At 34.0% G+C, this 23,386-nt stretch overlaps 1 protein-coding gene across 1 annotated transcript in view; it reads right to left on the bottom strand.

Annotated features, from left to right (window-relative positions):
- Positions 1–1,468: 1,468 nt before the first annotated feature.
- IQUB (IQ motif and ubiquitin domain containing) overlaps positions 1,469–23,386 on the bottom strand; it is a gene marked incomplete at both ends in the record, with an annotated part of 61,630 nt that continues 39,712 nt past the window's right edge. The window contains 5 exons of the mRNA XM_079710887.1: positions 1,469–1,651; positions 6,649–6,834; positions 7,540–7,788; positions 16,833–17,009; positions 19,382–19,552. Of these exons, the coding sequence (XP_079567013.1) occupies positions 1,469–1,651; positions 6,649–6,834; positions 7,540–7,788; positions 16,833–17,009; positions 19,382–19,552 (966 nt within the window). The remainder of the gene's footprint in view (positions 1,652–6,648; positions 6,835–7,539; positions 7,789–16,832; positions 17,010–19,381; positions 19,553–23,386) is intronic.

The raw sequence follows: 23,386 nt of genomic DNA on the forward strand, positions 1-23,386 counted from the left end.
AGCTCTTCACTTTCACTTTTAATTCTTCTCTCTAGCTGGATGTCTTCTCTTTAGCCAGCCAAATCCACTCTCCCACTTGTCTCCTCTGATCTTTGCCCTGAAGCTATACGAATTATGTCCACAGACTTCTATTTTTTCTGCTTTCCTTTTGGGTTCTTCCAATGGGAAACCCAAGCAAGAGACTGGAGGAAGAGAGAAGTGTGAGGTCTGAATATTTATTTCTGTAGCTCATGAGATCACCTAGGGCCCTGAGAGTTGCTCACTGATCTCAGTTATCTCCTTTACACTCTCTTTCTGGGTTCCCAGACCGTTCCCTCCCCAGATCCATTTGAGATTAGGGTAGACACAGCTTATCTGATAGTGATCCTACATTCCTACATTATTCCCTTAGTTTCCCTACACACTGCCCACGCTTTATAAGAAGTCCCTTTGTGGGCTTCCCTGGTGGCGCAGTGGTTGCGAGTCCGCCTGCCGATGCAAGGGACACGGGTTCGTGCCCCGGTCAGGGAGGATCCCACATGCCGCGGAGCGGCTGGGCCCGTGAGCCATGGCCTCTGGGCCTGCGCGTCTGGAGCCTGTGCTCCGCAACGGGAGAGGCCACAACAGTGAGAGGCCCGCGTACCGCAAAAAAAAAAAAAAAAAAAAAAAAAAGAAGTCCCTTTGTAAATAAACTCTCCTTGAATTATCCTATTTTGAACCTATTTCCTGTTAAGATTGACTCATATACCATTGCTCATCATTGTACGTCCCTGACATGCATGTGGTCAAGGTTATTCCTTTGGTTTATTAGGGAAAGGAATTGTTATCGTTTACTTGACCATTTTTATTGTTCTTACAGAGTTTCGTCATTGCCCCACAGGGAGTTTTTCTACCATAGAATAAAATATAGTTCCACTGTTCACCCTGTTTTCCAGTATGGAATGAAGTTTTTTGTTTGTTTATAGTTTGTTTTTTCATTGAAATTTTGAGAAGAATGGAAGATGAAAGTAGAAGATAAAATGTGAAGATTCAAATCCCTATATTAAAACATAGCATCTTTTATCCTACATGTAAAGATTTTCATGAAAGGGAATTCTATGTTTCCTCTCATCCATATACTGACTATTCTCCTGTAACTACATTTTTTTCTAAAATAAATTTTTTGAGTTGAAAGTTAAGCCTAGCTTTTGTTTGTCTGTTGATTTTAACTATAATATAATGTAGTTGAAATTTTAAAAAATTTTAATGTGAAAATAAGTAAAAATAAAATGTTCTCTTTAAAATATTAATTTCAGTAACAAAATTATATTTAAATTTAACAATAAAGCATTTGTATAGGGATGTTTTCTCTTCATACAACTTATGACACTATGAAAAACAATTAAAATCAATAAAAGATAAAATTCTACTTCCGTATTGTGTTACCTCTGTATTACTCTATTAGCAGTGGACAAAAATGCTGATCATCAAACAAATAGTCCTGGATCTTTTAAGGACTAGGCCTGTGGATATCTATAATCTTAGATGTTGGTTCTGATTGATGTTTCTTTCTGATCTCATCTACTTCACCATCACCAAGTAAAAATGAAGCCAGCACTGGAATTTGTGAAAAATAGTTCTTAGCCAGGAAGTGTTTGTGTTTGATCTTGTGAATAAACAAGGGTTCATATCCCTGAAAAGAAAAGAAAATCAAATTCTATTAAATGTCACAAATATATCTTGCCAAGTAAAAACACTTTTATGCCTCAGTGCCTTTATTCCTCAGTTCTTTCAGCCCAGAAAACATTTATTCTCACTTTGTCCATCATCTTTCGGGGCTCAGCTTTTATGACACTTTAACCTGGAAGCCTTTCTTGATTCTCCCTCTGACCTCTCTAAGTCTAAACTAACCCCTCCTTCTTCCATACTTGCAAGCACTTTCATGTATTTTAATTGTAATATTTAGTTCATTCTGCCTTGAATTTCACTATTTACTTGTGAGTCTCTTCCATGATAATAAGGAAGACTCCTTAAAGATTCAAACTGGGTCTTTTTTTTTTAATATTTATTTATTTATTTTGGCTGCGCTGGGTCTTAGTTGTAGCACAAGGGATCTTTTTTTAGTTGTGGCATGTGGGCTTCTTAGTTGCAGCACTAGTTCCCTGACCAGGGATTGAACCCGGGCCCCCTCCATTGGGAGTGTGGAGTCTGACCCACTGGACCACTAGGGAAGTCCCTCAAACTGGGTCTTTTTCATACATGTGTGTCTTGGCACCATAAGGTAAAGAGTCAATCCATATTTTTGTGTGAATGCTCTTGTCACCTTAGTTCTCTTTAAATCTATTTCAATACTGATACAATTACCCACTTGAATTTTTTTTCTAAAATTAGTCCTTCCCTCTATATCTCCAGAGTTCAAAATAAAGATCACAATGGTGCTGTGACAATGTAAGCTTCTCTTTAGTCACTCTTTTTACTACTTTGGATAAGAGTCCCTGCACTCTTTCTCTTCTGTTTCTCTTCTCTGTCTTCTAAATAGAAAATAACTTTCCTGCCTTTATCAAATCTTTGTGCCTTTCCATTTTTATTTGTTCATAATTAATTTTTAGGCTTCTTGCCTCTCCACAGCTATAGCAACACTCTGAACTTTCTCTGTTATGTAGCTTTGCCACAATATAAGGCAATCTGTTTTCTAATGAGAGGGGCACACTGCTAGTTGCCAACCCAATATTCATTCTCCCTTGCATTCATATTTAGAGGCCTGACTCTATATAGGGGCCTTATTTTGTATTTTGTGATGTGCTCAGCTTTCTTAGGCTTTATTATAGCTAGGGGTGGCCATATGACAAGTTTCTGACATATATATGTGTGTGTGTGTGTGTGTGTGTGTGTGTGTATATATGTGTGTGTATGTGTATATATATATACACACATATATATGGCAGAAATATATATATATTTATATATACACACATATATATATGTACATTTTTTAAAAAGAAGTCATTGGATAAAGCTTACAGGGAAGCTTTTTAGGAGTGGGAAGATTCACCTGTCAAGTATCTTTAGGCTTTTGCCATACCTAGGAGGTGGATATAACGCAGAAGATGAAGTAGCTATCTGTCTCTAAGAGTACATAATCAGTAGGATTAAAGCCAAAGGTTAAATATGGCTGAGGAAGAAGTTAGAAGACCTGTGTTTCTGAGAGCATTGTGGAGCTACCATACAAGTCCCCAGATGCCAAACTCTGGATTCCTATTATATAAGACAACTAACCCCATATTTGATTAAGTCATTATACTGCTTAGTCTGTTATTTGCAGCTAAACTCAAATGCAATTGAAACAATGAAGTATTGTATCCATTACATTTCCTTGCTTTTCCCCAAGCACTTATCACAATAACCGGCAGATTGAAAAGCAAATTCTGGTTGAATTAATAAATACCGTCTATTCTCTCTATCAATCTTTTTTGCTTTTTGTTTTTTTTTTTGGCTGCGTTGGGTCTTTGTTGCTGCGTGCGGGCTTTCTCTAGTTGTGGCGAGCAGGGGCTGCTCTTCGTTGCGGTGCGCGGGCTTCTCATTGCAGTGGCTTTTCTTGTTGTGGAGCATGGGTTCTAGGAGCACAGGCTTCAGTAGTTGTGGCACGTGGGCTCAGTAGTTGCGGCTCGCGGGCTCTAGAGCACAGGCTCAGTAGTTGTGGCACACAGGCTTAGTTGCTCTGCGGCATGTGGGATCTTCCCAGACCAGGGCTCGAACCTGTGTCCCCTGCATTGGCAGGCAGATTCTTAACCACTGAGCCACCAGGGAAGCCCCTCTTCATTAATCTTAATTGACTCTTCTTTTCAACCAAATCACAAATACTACCTGTACCTCCTCCTAAAGTTTGTTTTCTGAAAGGTTAGATATCTCTTTACTAAGATATCTTCTTACTAAAGATCCTTCCATAGTGTTAAGTCAAGATAAAGAAAGCCCTGGAGAAAAGGAGCCAAAGGATGTGGCATTCTTAAAGAAAGCATTATGTAGAAATATTCTGGGCTTATTTTAAAGTTTCCTGTCTATGGTATACATGTATATATACACAATGGAATGTTATTCAGCTGTAAAAAAGGAATGAAATTCCACCATTAGCAACAACACAGATGACCTAGAGAGTATTATACTTAGGGAAATAAGTCAGAGAGAGAAAGACAAATACTCTATATTATCACTTACATGTACAATCTAAAAAATGAAACAAATGTATATAACAAAATAGAAACAGAGTCACAGATAAAGAGAAAAAACTAGCGGCTGCCAGTGGGGAAAAGGAAGGTGGTGGGGTAAGATAGGAGTATGGATTAAGAGGCACAAACTACTATGTATAAATAAATAAGCAACAAGAATATATTGTACAGCATAGGCAAATATGGCCATTGTTTTATAATAACTTTAAATAGAGTATAATCTATACAAATATTGAATCACTGTGCTGTACACCTGAAACTAATATAATATTATAAATCAGCAATACTTCAATTTTTTAAAAAAAGTTTCCTCTCTACAGACAAATTCTCCAGGTCATTTAACCTTATTCCAACACTTCTTAGCCCATATTTCATTCAAGAAATGCTAACACATTTCTGTTATACAACATTAAACAAAACATGTAGAGAACTTTATAGGTTTTCAAAGTGCATAAAGGCAAAAAGTAATCATTAAAGATGAGAATAGCACATTATGGTATATATAATAAAAGGAACAATAAGTAACTCTTAAAGAATAATATAATATGGAAAAATAGCCAATATCCATTATCCCCATTTTATAGATGAGAAAACTGGGGCATTGAGACATTAACAAACTTGCCCAACTTCTCCCAGCTCATAAGTGATAGAGCCAGAATTCAAAGCTCTAATCTACTCTAATCCTTTATACCAATTTCATGTTTTTTCGCTAACCTTTATAAAATTTTGCGAAGCAAAGAAGGCAGGTCTTAATGTCCTGCAGATTGTTAGTGACAGAAACGGGGAAATACTGGGTCAGTTGTCTTGACTTTAAATCCACTATTGTCCTACTCTGGCCATTGCACACACCAGGAGAAACTGATCTGCCTCATACACAGTTCAAAGAACAGAAGTCTTTTTCCATGCTTTTCCTACAATTTGTATCATGATTGCAGGAGTCAAGATTATTTTAAGTATTGAATATTTTTTTACTCAATGAGATAGCAAATACCTCTGTGCATTTAGGAAATTGTGGAAATTACCACAAGACATAAACTATTCTTTAACTAGGCTGAATATTAATACTTAAAAGATTACACCAGCCCAAAACCATAAAAAGGCAAAATTTTTAGTTTGTCTGAAATGACAATTATATTGGAAGTCATTTCTTTATTTACACTAGGGTTGCTTGGCATAAATGGAGCTCTATTTCCAGAAATTCAAGAAGATCCTGAAATTGGAAATGCATGTGAATAGAACATTTAATTTGATACTGCAGTAATTTGATTAAATACACAAAGGGAGTTGTGTGCATTATTAATTGAAGAAGCAGTGGAATATCAGCTTTGGGAATGAACTTCAATCCCACTATGGGTCCTATATGAAACACTATTGCTAGTATTGGCTAGGCTTTCAGTGATTAAGTATTTATGAGGCAGCTTAGTTTACTAAATATAATATTTAACATAGCTTCAGTTTCTTGTTACCCTTTCCTTCAGTCCCTAGAGTAAAATTTTTCTTAGCCTGACTTCTAATGGAAAATTATTCCAAAAAGTTAAAAATTTAACTAGTTTCTCCTCTTTACTCCTTCCCCCTCCCTAATAAAAACACAGGCAGGAAATAGCACGATTCAAAATGACTATTATATTTGAAGTCATTTCTTTATTTTCCCTTAGCTGACATCTTGCATGGAATTAAAGTACAGCAATTTAATCAGTAGAAGGCAGAGAATCAATATCAGCTGTTGGGACCATAGGTTTGCTTAGTATAAATGGAGCTTTCGGGGAACTCATCAGGGACCCCTCAATTCTGTTCATCAAAATGTTTTACAGATTGCATCTTATAAATTACTGGAATTAAATGGTGTTTAATTTCTACAGTGCTTTCCCCACTCCTAGTTAGTTGGAAGCAAATGAAAAATGAAGCCTCAGAACTATACCCCATCAGTATGATTGTCATTTAGGGCACAAAATTATGAACAGAATTTATTTGAGAATCTACTGTGCTTTTAGGCAGACTTGTGATGATTAATCAAAGGACAGACTCTAGGTTTCAAAATACCTATCTGGTGATAATATTCATTTATTCATTCAACAAATACTTATTAATTCCCTCGTCTGTGACACTGTTGTAGGTATTAGAGATATAGACACAAATAAACTAATCAATATCCCTGTTCTTATGGAATTTACTGTGGAACTAATGTGCTTGAACTTGCTTTTATTAGGAGGGTCTGGTTTCATGTTAGGTACTTGAAAGACTTTCAGATGTCTTATCTTTACCTTTTAAGTGTCTTAGCTTCCTTTCAATTTTAATCTCTGCCATACATACCATCCATGTATTTTGTTACTGTTATCCATGGGTTCTCTGTTTCTTAATCCAATGGAAGTATTTAACTTATGCATGGAATGTAGTAAAAGGCAGTCAAGTTACCTCTAATAATTCCAATGACCAAATTAAGGTCCCAAATCAAGTTTGACCTCCTTACCTCTTCAACACTCTTTAGCTTGAGATGAGTAGTGCCTTCATCTTTGGTAAGAAGAATGCAGTTCCAGGGCGACCACTCCAAGGACTTATCCCACCTGACCATGACCAGATCATTGAGATCGTTCCAGGCACTGAGCACTGACTGGGATGCCCAGATGTTCTCAGTCAGGTACTGAATATCTTGTAGCTGCATGTCAAAACATTTGTGAAAATCAATGTTTTCTTCTAAACATAAAATTTAAAATGATTCTATTACTTGAGAAAACAAATTATACTGAGTATATTTTTTAAAGGAAAACATTATTCATGAGGTTTTCTGCACACATAGCTTCTTATTTTTCATCAAATCTCTGCTCATTCTGCCCAAACCATAATATGTTACCAATCTCACAGTCATGACTGCATCTTTAACCCAGAGTAAGCTGTGTATATTTCTTCCAATATGCTAATTTTACCTTAGATTTATATGGTATTAAGTACTTTTCAAAATTCATTAGTAACTATCATCTTATCCTCAGGGTTACTGCAGATCATTTTATTCCCACTTTACAAATGAGGAAATTAAGATTCAATAAAGAATAAGCAATTCACTTAGCATTATTAAAAACTTCATTGCTTTAATGAAAAAAGAGGGAAAAGGGAAGAAATGAAATAACTGTTTTAAAACTTTAAAAAAAAATTTTAAACCATATTAGCTAAAGCTCTTGAAATGACTTTCTGTCACAAGGTCTGCATATATAAACTCAGAATTGCCAGAGAGGCAAGCTTCACAAAGAATAAACATAGGAAGAAGAAATATTATTTTAATAGGTTCGGATGGGAAGGCAGAAATCTTTTCTGTAAAAACAATGGACAAATTTCATCCATGATTGGCAACATTTACTGATCATACCTGCATCAGGAAAGCAATTTTAGAATCATCTTCATAATCAGCTTCTGAATAGTAAAGTCGTTGAAGTAAACATTTGTACTTCAAACATGATTCTCGTTTTTGAGTCTCATTGTCAAGGTTAATGCAGTGACGACAGCGGTAAATGTGGTGTGAGGTGGATGATACAGCAAACTCTGTAGAAGGCAAATAGAGCTGGCAACTGAGGCAAAAGTAAATCTTCTTATAAAACTTCAGTGGGTCTTGAGGGACCTAAATGAAAGAAAGAAAGAAAGAAAGAAAGAAAGAAAGAAAGAAAGAAAGAAAGGAAGGAAGAAAGAGAGAGGAAGAGAGAAAGAAAGGAAAGAGAGAAAAAAGAGAGAAAGAAAGAAAAGTCATTTTTTTTCCTTAACTTCCTACTCTATGCAAAATTTAAATTTCAAGTAGTATTCATTTACCCTGCCAAAATATTAACCATCTCTATTATTCATAAACTTTTAGATATACATGGTAAAATCACCTAGAAAATTAACTGACTGAAAAAAATGAGTTGGTAGAGGCTTTGAGTTGCAATAGTAAGAAAACTTTCCAAGAAGAAAAGAAAAGAAAGTGCTTTGGCACTTATTTTTAAGAATTTAGATTTTTGGTGCTATGCTGTGTTAATTATTTTTACAGGCAATAGCTAGATTCACACAGAAATAAAAGCCCACTAAACCAAGTGTTCTCATTTCATTGATCTTAACACTAAATTTAGATTGGCTCAATTATCAATATTCAAAATTTGAAATTCTGCATTATATGGTAGTTCTATTTTTAATTTTTTGAGGACCCTCCATAATGTTACATTTCCACTAACAGCGTGCAAGGATTCCCTTTTTTCCACATCCTTGCCAACACTTGTTACCCTCTGTCTTTTTGAGTAGACATTTTAACTTTGGTGAGATGATATTTCACTGAGCTTTTGATTTGCATTTCTTTGATTACTGATAATGAGCACTTTTTCATGTACATGTTGGCCATTTGTATGTCTTCTTTGGGAAAATGTTTATTCAGGTCCTTTGACCATTTTTAAATTGGATTAAACTTATTTTGTTATTGAGTCGTACATGTTGTTTTGACACTAACTCATCGGTTAAATGGTTTGCAAATATATTCTCCCATTCCATAGGTTGCTTTCATTTTGTTGAATTCTTTCCTTTGTTGTGCAAAAACTTTTTAGGTTGATACAATCCCATTTGTCTATTTTTACTGTTGTTGCCTTTGCCTTTGATGTCATGAGCAAAAAATTGTTGCCAAAGCCAATGTCAAGAAACTTTTCCCCTATGTTTTCTTCTAGTAGATTTACAGTTTCAGGTCTTACATTTAAATAATTAATTCATTTTGAGTCGATTTTTGTATGTGGTGTGAGATAAGGGCCCAATTTCATTTTTTTTTGCATGTGGCTGTCCAGTTTTCCCAACACCATTTATTGAAGAGACTGTCCTTTCCCCGTTGTGTATTCTTGGCTCCTTTGTTGTAAATTAATTGACCATATAAGTATGGGTCAATTTCTGGGCTCTCGATTCTGTTTCATTGATCTATGTGTCTGTTTTTATGCCAATAATATACTGTTTTGATTACTATAGCATTGTAATATAGTTTGAAATCAGGAAGTGTGATGCCTCCAGCTTTGCTCTTCTTTCTCAAGATTGCTTTGGTTACTCTGGGTCTTTTGTGTTTCCATACAAATTTTAGGATTTTTTTTTTTTCTATCTCTGTGAAAAATACCAATGGAATTTTGATAGGGATTGCACTGAAGCTGTAGATCACTTTGGGTAGTATGGACATTTTAACAATATTAATTCTTCCAAAAATTTCTTAAATACAAAACAAACAATAAAAGCATGATTCATTTTAAAAATGAACAAATTGAACATCATCAAAACAAAAACTTCTGCTCTGTTAGAGATACAGTTAAGAGAATAAAAAGACAAGCCACAGACTGAGAAATATTTGCAAATCATGTGTCTTACAAAGGACTTATATGCAAAATATATTAAAAATTTCAATAACGAGAAAATAAGCAGTTCAACTGAAAAAATGGGAGTGACAAAAGATATGTGGAGACACTTCACCAAAAAGATATATGGATGGCAAAAACATGCATGAAAAGATGTTTAATATTATTACTCATTGGGAAAATGCAGATTAAAATACTACACACCTATTAGAATTCCAAAAATGAAATAAAAACTGACAATACCAAGTGCTGACAAGGATGCAAAGCAACTGGAACTCTCATACATTGCAGATGGAGTGCAAAGTGGTATAATCAGTTTGGAAAAATGTTTGGCAGTCTTTATAAAGGTAAATATGCATTTACCATATGACTCAACAATCCCACTTCCTAGGTATTTAACCTCAAACAACCAACTTACACAAAAACTCACAATTGGGTGTTCGTAGTGACTTTATTCACAAAAGCCCAAAACTCTAAACAATTTAATGTCCTACAATTGTAAATAGATAAACTCTGGTACACCCAGACCATAAAAATATTATTCACTTATAACAAAAAACTAATGATACACTGAAAAAAATATGGGTGAATATCAAATACAATATGCTAAATGAAGGAAGCCAGTCTCGAAAGACTACAGGCATACCTTGGAGATATTGCAGGTTCAGTTTCAGACCACTGAAATAAAACGAATAATAGCAATAAAGCAAGTCACACGAATTTTTTTGTTTCCCAGTGCATATAAAGTTATGTTTACACTATACTGTAGTCTGTTAAATGTGCAATAGCATTAAGTCTAAAAAAACAATGTACATAATTAAAAATACTTTATTACTTAAAGATGCTATCATCTGAGTCCTCTTTTTTCTGGTGAAGGGTCTTGCCCTCCTTAAGGGCTACTGATTGGTCAGGGTGATGATTGCTGAAGTTTGGGGTAGCTGTGGCAGCTTCTTAAAATAAGACAACAATCAAGTTTTCTGCACTGATTGACTCTTCCTTTCATTATGCTAATGGTTTCTCAGTAGCATGCAATACTGTTTGACAGCATTTTACCCACAGTAGAACTTCTTTCAAAATTGGATGACTCCTCTCAAAGCTTGCCATTGCTTCATCAACTAAGTTTATGTAATATTCTAAATCATTTGTTGTGATTCCAACAATCTTCACGGCATCTTCACCAAAAGTAGATTCCATTCCAATAAACCACTTTCTTTGCTCAGCCATAAGAAACAACTCCTCATTTATTAAAGTTTTATCATGAGTTGGAGCAATTCAATTACATCTTCAGGCTCCACTTCTAATTCTAGTTCTCTTGCTATTCTCACCACATCTGCAGTTACTTCCTCCACTGAAGTCTTGAATCCATCAAAGTCATCCATGAGGGATGGAATAAACTTCTTCCAAACTCCTGTTAATGTTGATATTTTGACCTCTTCCCATGGGTCACAAATGCTCTTAATGGCATCTAGAATGGTGAATCTTTTCCAGAAGGTTTTCAATTTACTTTGCCCACATCCATCAGAGGAGTCATTATCTATGGCAGCTATAGCCTTATGAAATGTATTTATTTATTTTAAAAAATTATTGAAATATAGTTGATGTACAATATTATATTAGTTTCAGATGTTCTACATAATGATTTAACATTTGCATACAATATGAAATGATCATCTGGATAAGCCTAGTAACCACCTGTCCCAGTACAAAGTTATTACAATATTATTGACCATATTCCTTATGCTGTATATTTCCTCCCTGTGACTTATTTACTACATAACTAGAGGTTTGTACCTCCTAATCCCCTTCAACTATTTCGCCTCCCCCCTGACGCTCTTACTTCTGGCAATCACCTGTTTGTTCTCTGTATCTACGAGTCTCTTTTCGTTTTGCTTTGTTTTTTTATTTTTTAGATTCTACTTATAAGTGAGGTTGTGCAGTATTTTTCTTTCTCTGTCTGACTTATTTCACTTAACATAATACCCCCTAGATCCATCCATGTTGTAGCAAATGGTACGATCTCATCTTTATGGCTAATACTCTATTGTGTGTGTGTTGGTGTATATATATATATACACACACATACTACATCTTCTTTATCCATTTGTCTATCAATAGATAATTAGCTTGCTTCCATATCTTGGCTATTATAAACAGTGCTGCAATGAACACTGGAATACATATATCTTTTCAAATTAGTCTTTTTGTTTTCTTTGGGTAAATACACAGAAGTGAAATTGCTGGGTTACATGGCAGTTCTATTTTTAATTTTTTGAGGAACCTCCACATTGTTTTCCATAGCGGCTGTACCAATATAAATTTTACCAACAGTGCACAAGGGTTTCCTGTTCTCCGTATCCTCACCAACCCTTGTTATTTGTTGTCTTTTTGATGATGGCTCTTCCACAGGTGTGAGGTGATATCTCATGGGGATTTTGATTTGCATTTCCCCGATGATTAGTGATGTTGAGCACATTTTCACGCGTCTGTTGGCCATCCGTATGTCTTCCTTGGAAAAACGTCTATTCAGGTCCTATGCCTATTTTTAATCCTGTTGTTTGTTTTTGATGCTGGGTTGTATGCATTCTTTGTATATTTTGGATATTAACCTCTAATTAGACATTTCATTTGGAAATATCTTCTCCCATTCAGTATGCTGCCTTTTCATTTTATTGATAGTTTCATTCACTGTGCAAAAGATTTTTAGTTTGATGTACTCCCATTCACTTATTTTTAGCTTTGTTTCCCTTGCCTGAGGACACATATCCAAAAAATACTTCTAAGACCGATGTCAAAGAGCATACTGCCTAGGCTTTCTTCTAAGAGTTTTAAGGTTTCAGGTTTTACATTTAAGTCTTTATTCCATTAAGTTGATTTTTGTATTTGGTGTGATAAAGTAGTCCAGTTTGATTCTTTTGCATGTGGCTGTCCAGTTTTCCCAACACCATTTATTGAAGAGACTGTCTTTTCCCCCAGTATGTATTCTTGCCTTCTCTGTCATAGATTAATTGTCCATATAAATGTGGGTTTGTTTCTGGGTTCTCTATTCTGTTCCACTGATCTATGGATCTGTTTTTGTGCCAGTACCATACTGTTTTGATTACTGTAGCTTTGTAGTAGTCTGAAGTCAAGGAGCATGATACCTCCAGCTTTGTTCTTCTTTCTCAAGATTGTTTTGACTATTCAAAGTCTTTTGTGTTTCCATAGACATTTTAGAACTATTTGTTCTAGTTCTGTGGAAAATGCCCTTGGAATTTTGAAAGGGGTTGCATTAAATCTGTAGATTGCCTTGGATATTATGTGATTTTAACAATATTAATTCTTCCATTTGTTTATGTCATCTTCAGTTTCTCTCATCAATGTCATAGTTTTCTGAGTACAAGTTTTACCTCATTGGTTAGATTTATTTCCTAGATATTGTATTCTCTTTGATGTAATTATAAATGGGATTGTTTTCTTAATTTCTCTTTCTGAGAGTTTGTTATTAGTGTATAGATATACAACAGATTTCTGTATATTAATTTTGTATCCTGAAACTTTACTGAATTCATTGATGAATTCTAATAGTTTTTTGGTGTTATCTTTAGGATTTTCTCTACATAGTATCACGTCATCTGCAAATAGTGATAGTTTTACTTCCTTCTTTCCAATTTGAGTTCCCTTCATTTTTTTTTTCTTGTATGATTACTGTGGTTAGGATTGCCAATACTATGTTGAATAAAAGTGGCAAGAGTGGGCATCCTTGTCTTGTTCCTGATCTTAGAGGAAATGCTTTCAGCTTTCCACTATTGAATATGATGTTGGTTGTAGGTTTGTCATATATGGCCCTTATTATGTTGAGGTACGTTCCCTCTATACACTTTGTTGAGAGTTTTTATCACAAATGAATGTTGAAGTTTGTCAAAGCTTTTTCTGCATCTATTGAATTGATCTTATAATTTTCATTCTTCAATCTGTTAATGTGGTGTATCACACTGATTTGCAGCACTGAGCCATTCTTGCATCCCAGAGATAAATCCCACTTGATCATGGTGTATGATCCTTCCAGTGTGTTACTGAATTTGGTTTGCTAACATTTTGTTGAGGACTTTTGCATCTATGTTCATCAGTGATATTGGCGTGTAATTTTCTGTGATTTTCTGTCTTTGTCTGGTTTCAGTATCAGGGTGATGCTGGCCTCACAGAATGAGTTTGGAAGTATTCCTTCCTCTTCAGTTTTTTGGAGTAGTTTGAGAAGGACAGATGTTAACTCTTCTTTAAATGCTTCGTAGAATTTCCTATGAAGCAGTCTAGTCCTGAACTTTTATTTGTTGGGAGTTTTTGATTACTGATTCAATTTCATTACTGGTAATTGGTCTGTTCATATTTTCTATTTCTTCCAGATTCAGTCTTGGGAGATTGTATGTTTCTAAATTTATCCAATTCTTCTAGGTTGTCCACTTTATTGGTGTGTAACTGTTCATAAGAATCTCTTATGATCCTTTAATTTCTGTGGTGGTGGTTGTAACTTCTCTTTCATTTCTGATTTTATTGATTTGGCCCCTCGTTTTTTCTTGATGAGTCTGGCAAAAAGTTTATCAATTTTATCTTTATCTTTATATTTTTTATATTATATTTATTTATATTTTATATTTATATATTATATATTATATATTATATTTATATATTATATTTATATTATATTTATCTTTATATCTTTTACCTATATATTTTATATTTTATCTTTATCTTTATCAAGTTTATCTTTTCAAAGAACCAGCTCTTAGTTTCATTGACATTAGTCTCTATTTATTTCTGCTCTGATCTGTATTATTTCTTTCCTTCTACTAACTTTAGGTTTTGTTTCTTCTTCTTTTTCTAGTTCCTCTAGGTGTAATGTTAGGTTGTTTATTTTGAGATTTTTCTTATTTCCTGATGTAGGCTTGTATCACTATCAGCTTCCCTCTTAGAACTGCTTCTGCTGAATCCCGTTGATTTTGGATCATTGTCTTTCCATTTTTATTGTCTCCACATATTTTTTTTATTTCCTCTTTGATTTATTCAGTGACCCATGTTTAGCAGCATATTATTTAACCTCCAAGTGTTTGTACTTTTTGTAGTTTTTTTTTTTCTTGCAGTTGATTTCTAGTCTCAGCATTGTGGTTGGAAAAGATGCTTGATATGATTTTAATATTCTTAAATTTATTGAGACTTGGTATTAACCTTCATAAAAATAAAGAGAGTTAGGGCCTTGCTCTGGAAGAGGCTTTGGCTTATGGAAATGTTATGGCTGGTTTGACCTTCTATCTAGACCACTCAAATTCTCTCCATATCAGCAATAGGACTGTTTCACTTTCTTAGCACTCATGTGTTCACTGAAGTAGCACTTTTAATTTCCTTCAAGAACTTCTCCTTTGCATTTACAAGTTGACTAACTATTTAGTGCAAGAAGCTTAACTTTTGGCCTATCTCAGCTTTCGACAAGCCTTCCTCACTAAGTTTAATCATTTCTAGCTTCCAATTTAAAGGGAGAGGTGTGCAACTCTTCCTTTCACTTGAACTCTTAGAGGCTGTTGTAGGGTTATTAATTGGCCTAATTTCAATAATGTTGTGTCTCAGGGGATAGGGAAACCTGAGGAGAGGGAGAGAGTTGGAAGTACCACCAGTTGGTGGAGCAGTCAGGACACACACACATCAATTAAGTCCGCTGTTTTATGTGGGTGAGGTCCATGGTGCCCCAAAACAATTACAATAGTAACATCAAAGATCAGTGACCACAGATCACCATAAGAAATATAACAATAATGAAAAAGCCTGAAACATTCCAAGAATTACCAAAATGTGACACAGAGACACAAAGTGAGCAAATACTCTTGGAAAAATTGTGCCAACAGACTTGCTCAATGCAGGGTTGTCACAACCTTCAATTTGTAAAAAAAAAAAAAAGAAAAAAGAAAACACACACACACACAGTATCTGCAAAGCTCAGTAAAGTGAAGTGCAATAAGACATGGTATACTTGCACATAGCATATCATTCCATTTATATGACACTCTAGGTTAGGTATAACTATAGAAATAAAATTCTGATCAGTGTTTGCCAAGGGTTAGGTAGCCAGGGGAAGGGCTAATTACAAAGTAGCAGCATGAGGGAATTTGGGGGAGGTGATAAAACTATTTTTTATCTTGATTGTGCTGTTGGCTGTTGATTATATGACTCTGAATTTGTCAAAACTCACCAAAAAGATTGAATTTTACCAAAGGTAAATTTAAAAAGTGAATAAAATGATACAGTGTTATATGAATGTGTAGAATATTAAATTCTATTATACTACTGCAAGCATATAAAAACTGAGTAAGTCTATAGAAGACTAAAAGGTAGCTTGGAAAAATGAAACACCGATGTGAATAAGAAATAATTCAATGGTCAACTTTCCTCTTGAACTTTTGTTATATTTTGAAATTATCTTGCAATACAGTTAAGTTTCAAAACTTCATTAAAAAGAAAGAATATAAAAAATAAACAATTTTAATTTTTCTAAAAATTTTGACTAAATATTGAGATTTTGTTTATGTTAAAAAAGCAAAATACATGTTTAGTCAGCTTCTTAAATAGATTATTAGTCTAAACATAATCACTGGAACAAAATGCTGTTTCAAATTCTTTAGTAAATCACCCCCCAAAACTTTACTAAAGGTGTTTTAAATAGTTTTGCAAAGTAAGAAGGCAGTAAGGCACTTATCTTGGCTTTAGAGAGAAAAATCCCCAAAGAAGGCTAAACATGTTAGAGTTGGAAAAGGTAGTTTAATTCAAATACGTGTTACATTTGAAGTTCTCGCAGGATATCTATGTGGATCTGTTCAGTAATAATTATAACTGTGATAAGTATTATAAAGGAACACAAACAGGTGCATGTAGAATCTCAGATATGAAGAGTTTAACTCTCTCTGAGGCCTAATGAAGGAGGGTACATGTGAATTGAGTCTTAGAAAATGAAGAGGAGTTGGCTGGGTAAAGTAGGTGACAGCATTCCAAGTGGAAGCAACAGTACATGGAAAAACATGATGGTGTGAGAGATCATGATGTGTTCCACACACTAATATTCAACTGGATATTTAATCCAGAGAGTAGGAGAGAATTCAAGCTTGGAAATACAAACAGAAAAAGTTAAATGATTCATTTATCGACATAAAAAATATCATTCAAAGGAGATTTCACCAATAAGATGGTCTTCCACATGGACCCCAGTAAAGTATTAAAGCAAAATCTGCATATACTTTGACTTACTATAGCACGTCTTAGAATTTTGATAAAGGAATACAGGGAAGAAAAGGTAGAGTACCTTAAGGTGTCTTGCAACTTCTGGATTAAACAGAGGTGTTTTGATGTAATGAAAAAAGAGTGTTGCAATCCTTTTTCTGAGTCCTTCAAGGTTCTCATGTTTGACTCCTCTCATCATAAGGTCAACCTCCCTGTCAATCAATTCTAGAATTTCCTGAGTCAGTTTACATTCATGTTCCTGTGTAAATCACAACCATATTCAGTATAGAATTTTAAAAATCACTAATTAGTTTTTTAAATTATCACCCAATCAAACTGAAAACTAGATTCCAAAAGTAACAAAACATTGCTGACGTAAGTATAAATTGGTGCCACTAATTTAGAAAAAATTTTGACATTATCTAGTAGAACTTAAGATATGCATAATCTACAACCCAGCAATTCTACTATTAAGTGCTTTAAAAAATGTGCACGAAGTCATCGTTCACACCAGCTCAAAATTAGAAACAACTAAATATCCATAAATAAATTGATTACCTAAATAATGATGGCTTATTCATACAGTAGAGTATTATCTGATATATGGACATGAATTAACTAGAGCTATATACAGTAAAAGTTTAAATCTTACAAATTAGTGTTGAGCAAATGAAGCAAGGCACAAAATAATACATACAGTCTCATTCCATTTAAATAAAATCCAAAAATAAACAACACTACACCGTATTATTTAGAGATGTATACAGAGGTGGTAACTATGAAGAAAAATCAAGGAAATGACTACCATGAAAGTCTGTATGGTAATTACTTTTAGAGGACGAGAGGGTGAGTTGCAGATATGAAGAGAAAGGGGGACGTTGGCAATGTCCTGTTTTGGGGCCAGAGGGCAGTAACAAGATTGGTGGTTTTATATTTGCTAAACTATACACGTATATTTTATACATTTTTTTCTGCATGTTTATATAATTCACAATAATCTTTAACAAAGTAATAGAAATGACGGTGATTGAATAAGAAAGCCCAAGTAAGAGTGAAGTGATTAAAGTAGAAGGATTTAGAAGTAATAAAATAGAAGTAAGTTGTTCCGACTGCCCAAGAGGGACTACAAAAACCATAGTTTGAATGAAGGAGTCAGAGGGTAATGTCAGTAACTGTAAAATAATGCTCTTCTCTTCTTTTTAATATGTACTTGGTATGGCTAACACAAGAGTCTGCATCAGTGGTCTTTGACCCTGAGGGCACATTAGAATGACCTGGGGAAGATTTTAAAAGATTTTAACAGTGCCCTCCCACTTCAGAATCTGATTTAACTGCTCTGAAATGGGGCCTAGATATCATTCCTATTCATTTATTCTCATACTCTCTCTCCCTTTCTCTGTGTATCTTCTTCTCTCTTTCAAGCTCTCCAGATGATTCTAACATACACCCAGGTTCAAAATTCACTGGTCTATCTTAGCAACTGTCATCAAAATAATACTTATTATTTATTGAGGGCTCCCTATTTATAAGCATTGAGACATATAAATTATATATTTAATTTATATTCTATATACATACGTATGTATAAATATATACACACATATATATGTGTATCTTCAAAGCAACTAATTTTACAGATGATGAAACTGATTTTCAGAAATATTAAATAACTAATCTAAGGTTGTACAGCCACAATAAACACAGCCAGAAATCGAGTCATGCTTAAAAGCCTTAATCCTCCATCAAATATTGTTAAATAAATGTATATGTGGATATATTAGGTTAAACATATTAAGACATGCACAACTTATCTTTTATGAGTCCGTCCTTTGTTTTTTTTAATTAACCAGCTAATGGTCCTAATTATGTCAGGTAAGAACATTTCTACTGTACTCTCTACCTGCACTCTCTTTTTGCCAATTTGGTCTTTCTACTGCCCTCTACAGATACCATGCTTATTTCCCACCTCTGGACCTATGGTTTCTCCCTCTCTTCCTATCTCTAGCTTCAAAGGCATAGTCACTTGACAAACATCTCTGAAAAGGCTGTCCAGAAAAAAGACAGTCAATGCCTTATTGAGTCTATGCCTCTGCTTTCAAGATGGAAAGAAATATGAGAGACCTATGGGGACCTACCTTCCAACAAGAACCATTTACTCAACTACTTAAAGTGCCTTAAATCAATAACTGATGAGGAAAAGGAGATAAAAATACTTATACTAATGCTGCTTTAAAATTGCTAAAAATAAAATTTTCATTAAAAAGTGTCATAATATATAGCCAATAATTGCTGTTTTATTGAACTGAGTTGAGTACTAATCTCATGCTGTATATGTCTACATTCATTGCAAAGTTAAGGATACATTTACATTTAGAATATTCATTGTGTTATATTTACTTTTGTGTCATAATATATATATAGTTTGAGAACTTGTAGATAAATGTTAATGCATCAACCATATCCTCCCCCAATTATACCCAAACAATATAGTTGTTGACAAAATAAAATTCATATATATAGACATTTATTATCTTTATAATTACTTAATACAAGCCATCTTGTTTATTTTAGTATTCAATTTTTTTATTGATAGTGGTAGTGATACCCAAAAACTAAGAGAAACTAACGTACCTTTACAGTATGCTTGAGTGTTAAGAGCACATCTAGTCTCTCATCTTGAGAGATATTTTTCAGCATAATGCATTTATAGATGTTTTGCAGCTCTCTGGCTCTGATGGTGAATTGTGTATCCATCTCAATTATTTTGCCATCAAATGTCCTCCACAGCTTTGGAGCCGAACACTTAAAAATAATATTATGTTTATAATTATCAGTTAATTAAAGATTCAAAAATAATTTTGTTCCTTCTACTATAAGTTAACCTTATCATCATGTGCTTTATGGAATAAAACTATCACTAAAACTTAAGAAAATTATTTGAAGAATTTGTAGACCATGGGAAAGTAAAACAATTTAGGAAAAAAAATATGAGAGAGCTTTAGTCTGCAGAAGTACAAACACTTCCTCAGGATTCAGAATTTGCTACTAATTTGTACTAACTAGTATGATGGTTAGCTTGATGGATTTATGAAATAACCCCTGGGGGAAAAAGCATGCTATTTAGAATGCTAAAAAAATTATCTACTTGGTTCAATTATACTGAGTTGTATGAATGTGTCTTGATCATGCCTTGCCAATTGAGAACAACCCTTGTGGAACAATGATTACAATCCTCAAGGCGTTAGACCTACAGATATAGCAATATGGGACTCAGTTACAGTTCTGTTTCCTATAAAAATAAATCTATAACAAGTTCACAGTTCTTCACAAAGCAGATGTCCATAGGAAAACAGCTGTATTTAGCTATTTTAGCAGTGCTGTGGCCCCTGCCTCCCTGACAATGGCTAAGATTCTCACTTCCTATTTCCAAATCTGGCTTGGTGCCTCCCAACATAGCCTGTCTCCTGAACTGAGGGTCAAAGATGGAGCTAACTTGCCCTGAAGCTCATGTGAGGAGTCCCAGGCTAAGAATTCAGAGATAGGAAATGGAGTGAGTCCTCCACTGACTCAGGACCACAACAAAATATTTAAAGACTATGTTTGCCAGTGCTTTTGTTCCCTCCTACTCAAACTATTGAGACTTTAAGAGAAGATTCATTGACCTAGAAAGAGCACAGTGAAAATTCACTGACTCTTCTACTTTAAGGTATAAAGCTGCTCAGTTTCTTTCCTGATTATAATCTATCAAAAAGGAGGCTATATTGATCACGATTTCTAACTGTCCAAATGCTGCATTTTTGTAGACTGATTGGTAATTGCTTTGGAGACCTGTAGTCCAATTTATGCCATACTTGCAAGCATTTAAATCTTAGATTTGATATAATTTAAAGTTTAAATAGAAGCCCGTGTATCGCAATAAATCATCAGGAATGTAGAATAGCCAAATAGAGAAACCATTTAAGGTTGTATTTAGTATGACAGTAGTATGAATTTTTAGTTACAGCCTCAATTTACCTTTAATTTTTTTACATTTCATATTAGCTAAATTACATTGAAAACTACAAAGCTACCATTTAGCAACTATATTTGATATGTTTTCAAAGTAATGGCATCATTTTCTGATCAAAGGTAAAATGAATGTTGTGCAGAGCTAGGAATCTTCATCAGAAACTTTAGATCCTCAGTTCTAGTTTTAATCTAGCAAATGAGAAGCTGCAGCCCTATGATTAATTTCTATTTTTAAGGCATAAATCTAATATTAAATAATATAGAGTTAATTAGCAGATTGATAAAATTAATAAAATTTATTAAGGATTACAAAAGGGAAATAGCTCAATAAGAAAATATTTTATGATTTAATTATTATCACTTAGAAATTTTAAAAATATATTGTTTTAAATGGATACAGCCTTGTTTGGGGTAGGCCTCAGAGTGTTACTGAAATCTAATGTTTGCTGCAAAGCTCTTTTTAAAACCTTTAAGGAAAAGCAATCTTAGGCTAAGTTTCATAAAGCAATATTCTAAAGTCTAAAGCCTTAATCTTTGCACACAGTTTTCCTCAGGGTAGATCTATTAAATGTAATTTCCCTTCTTCCAGTAATGTGAACAATACCTTTAGCTCTTCAGGCTGATAAGTTATTTCATTTGTAATAATCCAAGTACAATAATAACCTTTTAATGAAATGCTTAGTTCATCTACTTTATTGTGGTTTTTTTCAGCTGTTGTATTGATTTAACTCTACCTTCCCTCCAAGTTTTTAGCCCCATCTAAGATACTGTGATAGAGTAATACCTTGGATTTTTCCAAATATATTTAACATCCAAATCGTTTCTACCCTTAAATTTTTAACTTAAATCCTAACTTTTCTATAGAGATTCCTAACTACTATGGTTTGAAACCACTGAAATCACTATTATCTGTCCTATTGTATATGTGAAAACACACACACACACACACAGTATGCAGTGGGGCAATGCAATTTGGATCCAAATTGTTCTATAATTATAACTCTATTTCTCCTTACGGATTATAAGAAATAAATTTCTTATGTAGTTTTATATATTTCACAGGGCCTACAGTATTCTTTCATCCATTCAATAAGTATTTATTGTGTTTACTATAAATTGGTCAGTGTACTAGGTAGCAAGTAGATAAATTTTAATTTCATGAACTCTTAAATCTAAGAGCATAGAAAGATTAATAAATAATTAAAATAAAAGTTGATTATGCTTGATAATGCAGGTAAACAGGTAACTACAGTTTGATATGAAGCACTTAACTGGTGAAAAGAAAATAATATCTAAGATAAAACCTGAAGAATAACTAGGAGTTAGCCAGATTAAATGGAACTGAGTGACACAATCAAAGATGCCTAGATTTGAAGTTTGAGTTCCCTAGTGTAAGCACTGAAATGACATTAAAAAAATCTGTTTGGCAAAGTTGTTTTTATATTTGGATTTATTTCTGCCAACACTGATAACCTGGTCTTCAAGTCTAAGCTTCTCTGATTGCAGGCCTTAAGGTATTTTTTTTATTCTGATGCAGAAAAATGTCAACTTTGCTTATTTCTCTTTCTATGTCTTTTTTTCTTTGAATGCTTTGGCTGCAATAAGAGATGTATAACAATCATGTCCTTAAATTGCTTCAGAAAACAGGAGCATAATAAATTCCACTTAGCTGCCAACAAATGAAACAGCATAGACTCTGGAGGAGAGGAACAGAAGAACAGCAGGAAGACACATTTTGAGGAAGGGAAGGTGGAGAGATAACAAAAACCTTGAGAGCAGCAAGCTTCCACAAAAGAGAAGAAATGGCTGCACTGTGAGAGACGGTCTTTTCTTTCTCCTAAATTAATACTCTAGACCCTCAGGGGACAAATTAAGAATAATACTAATGCCCCAGAGCTACTGGGTAGTGATCAGCTTTTCTTTTACACAGCGAAGTGGTTTTGTCCGTCCATAGAGGACACCCCTGTGTACTGCGGTGCTCAGAGAGAGGCAAGAGCTGGTTGCATTTTTCTATCCCATTACCTGTTGGCCACCTGAGTAAGGAGAAAAAAAACTAAATGACACAGCTAAAGTAGACTGCAGTTTTTTAGCCTGTGATTGTGAGAAGTGGTGTGTAAATCAAAGAGAATCCAAGAAATAAATGGCCTTGACTCTAGGGAAAACCTCTTTAAGAAATTCAAATTGTCTCTTTACACAGTTTGGGTAAGCAGTACCCAAGATATATTAGAGACTGGCTGATGATTTTTCATTAAAATTTCTTGACCTGAATTTCTTCACCTCTCTTAATTTATGAGTTTTTAACATTTGACAACCTGTGGATGTCAATGTTTGATGTGATAAAACTACAAATTATTTAACTAATGCTTCAAAAATCTTTAAACTTTTTATGGAGAATGAAGGCTTAGTATAGAATCCCCAATAACTGATTAGTTCAGTGCTTTTATTGGACTAATTTAAAATAGTAATTATTCATTACTCAGAGAAATTCTGTGTCCAGGATAAGAAGATAAAAAATAAAATATTAGCTCAAAACACTACGTAATACTTAGACACACTGAAGTTAAACTAAAACAAAACCATAAAATTCTATTTTCCAGAGTTATTTCCAAATTATGGGAAAGTAAATAT

This window comes from Hyperoodon ampullatus (genome assembly GCF_949752795.1).
Source record: "Hyperoodon ampullatus genome assembly, chromosome: 9".
NCBI classification, from domain to species: domain Eukaryota; kingdom Metazoa; phylum Chordata; class Mammalia; order Artiodactyla; family Ziphiidae; genus Hyperoodon; species Hyperoodon ampullatus.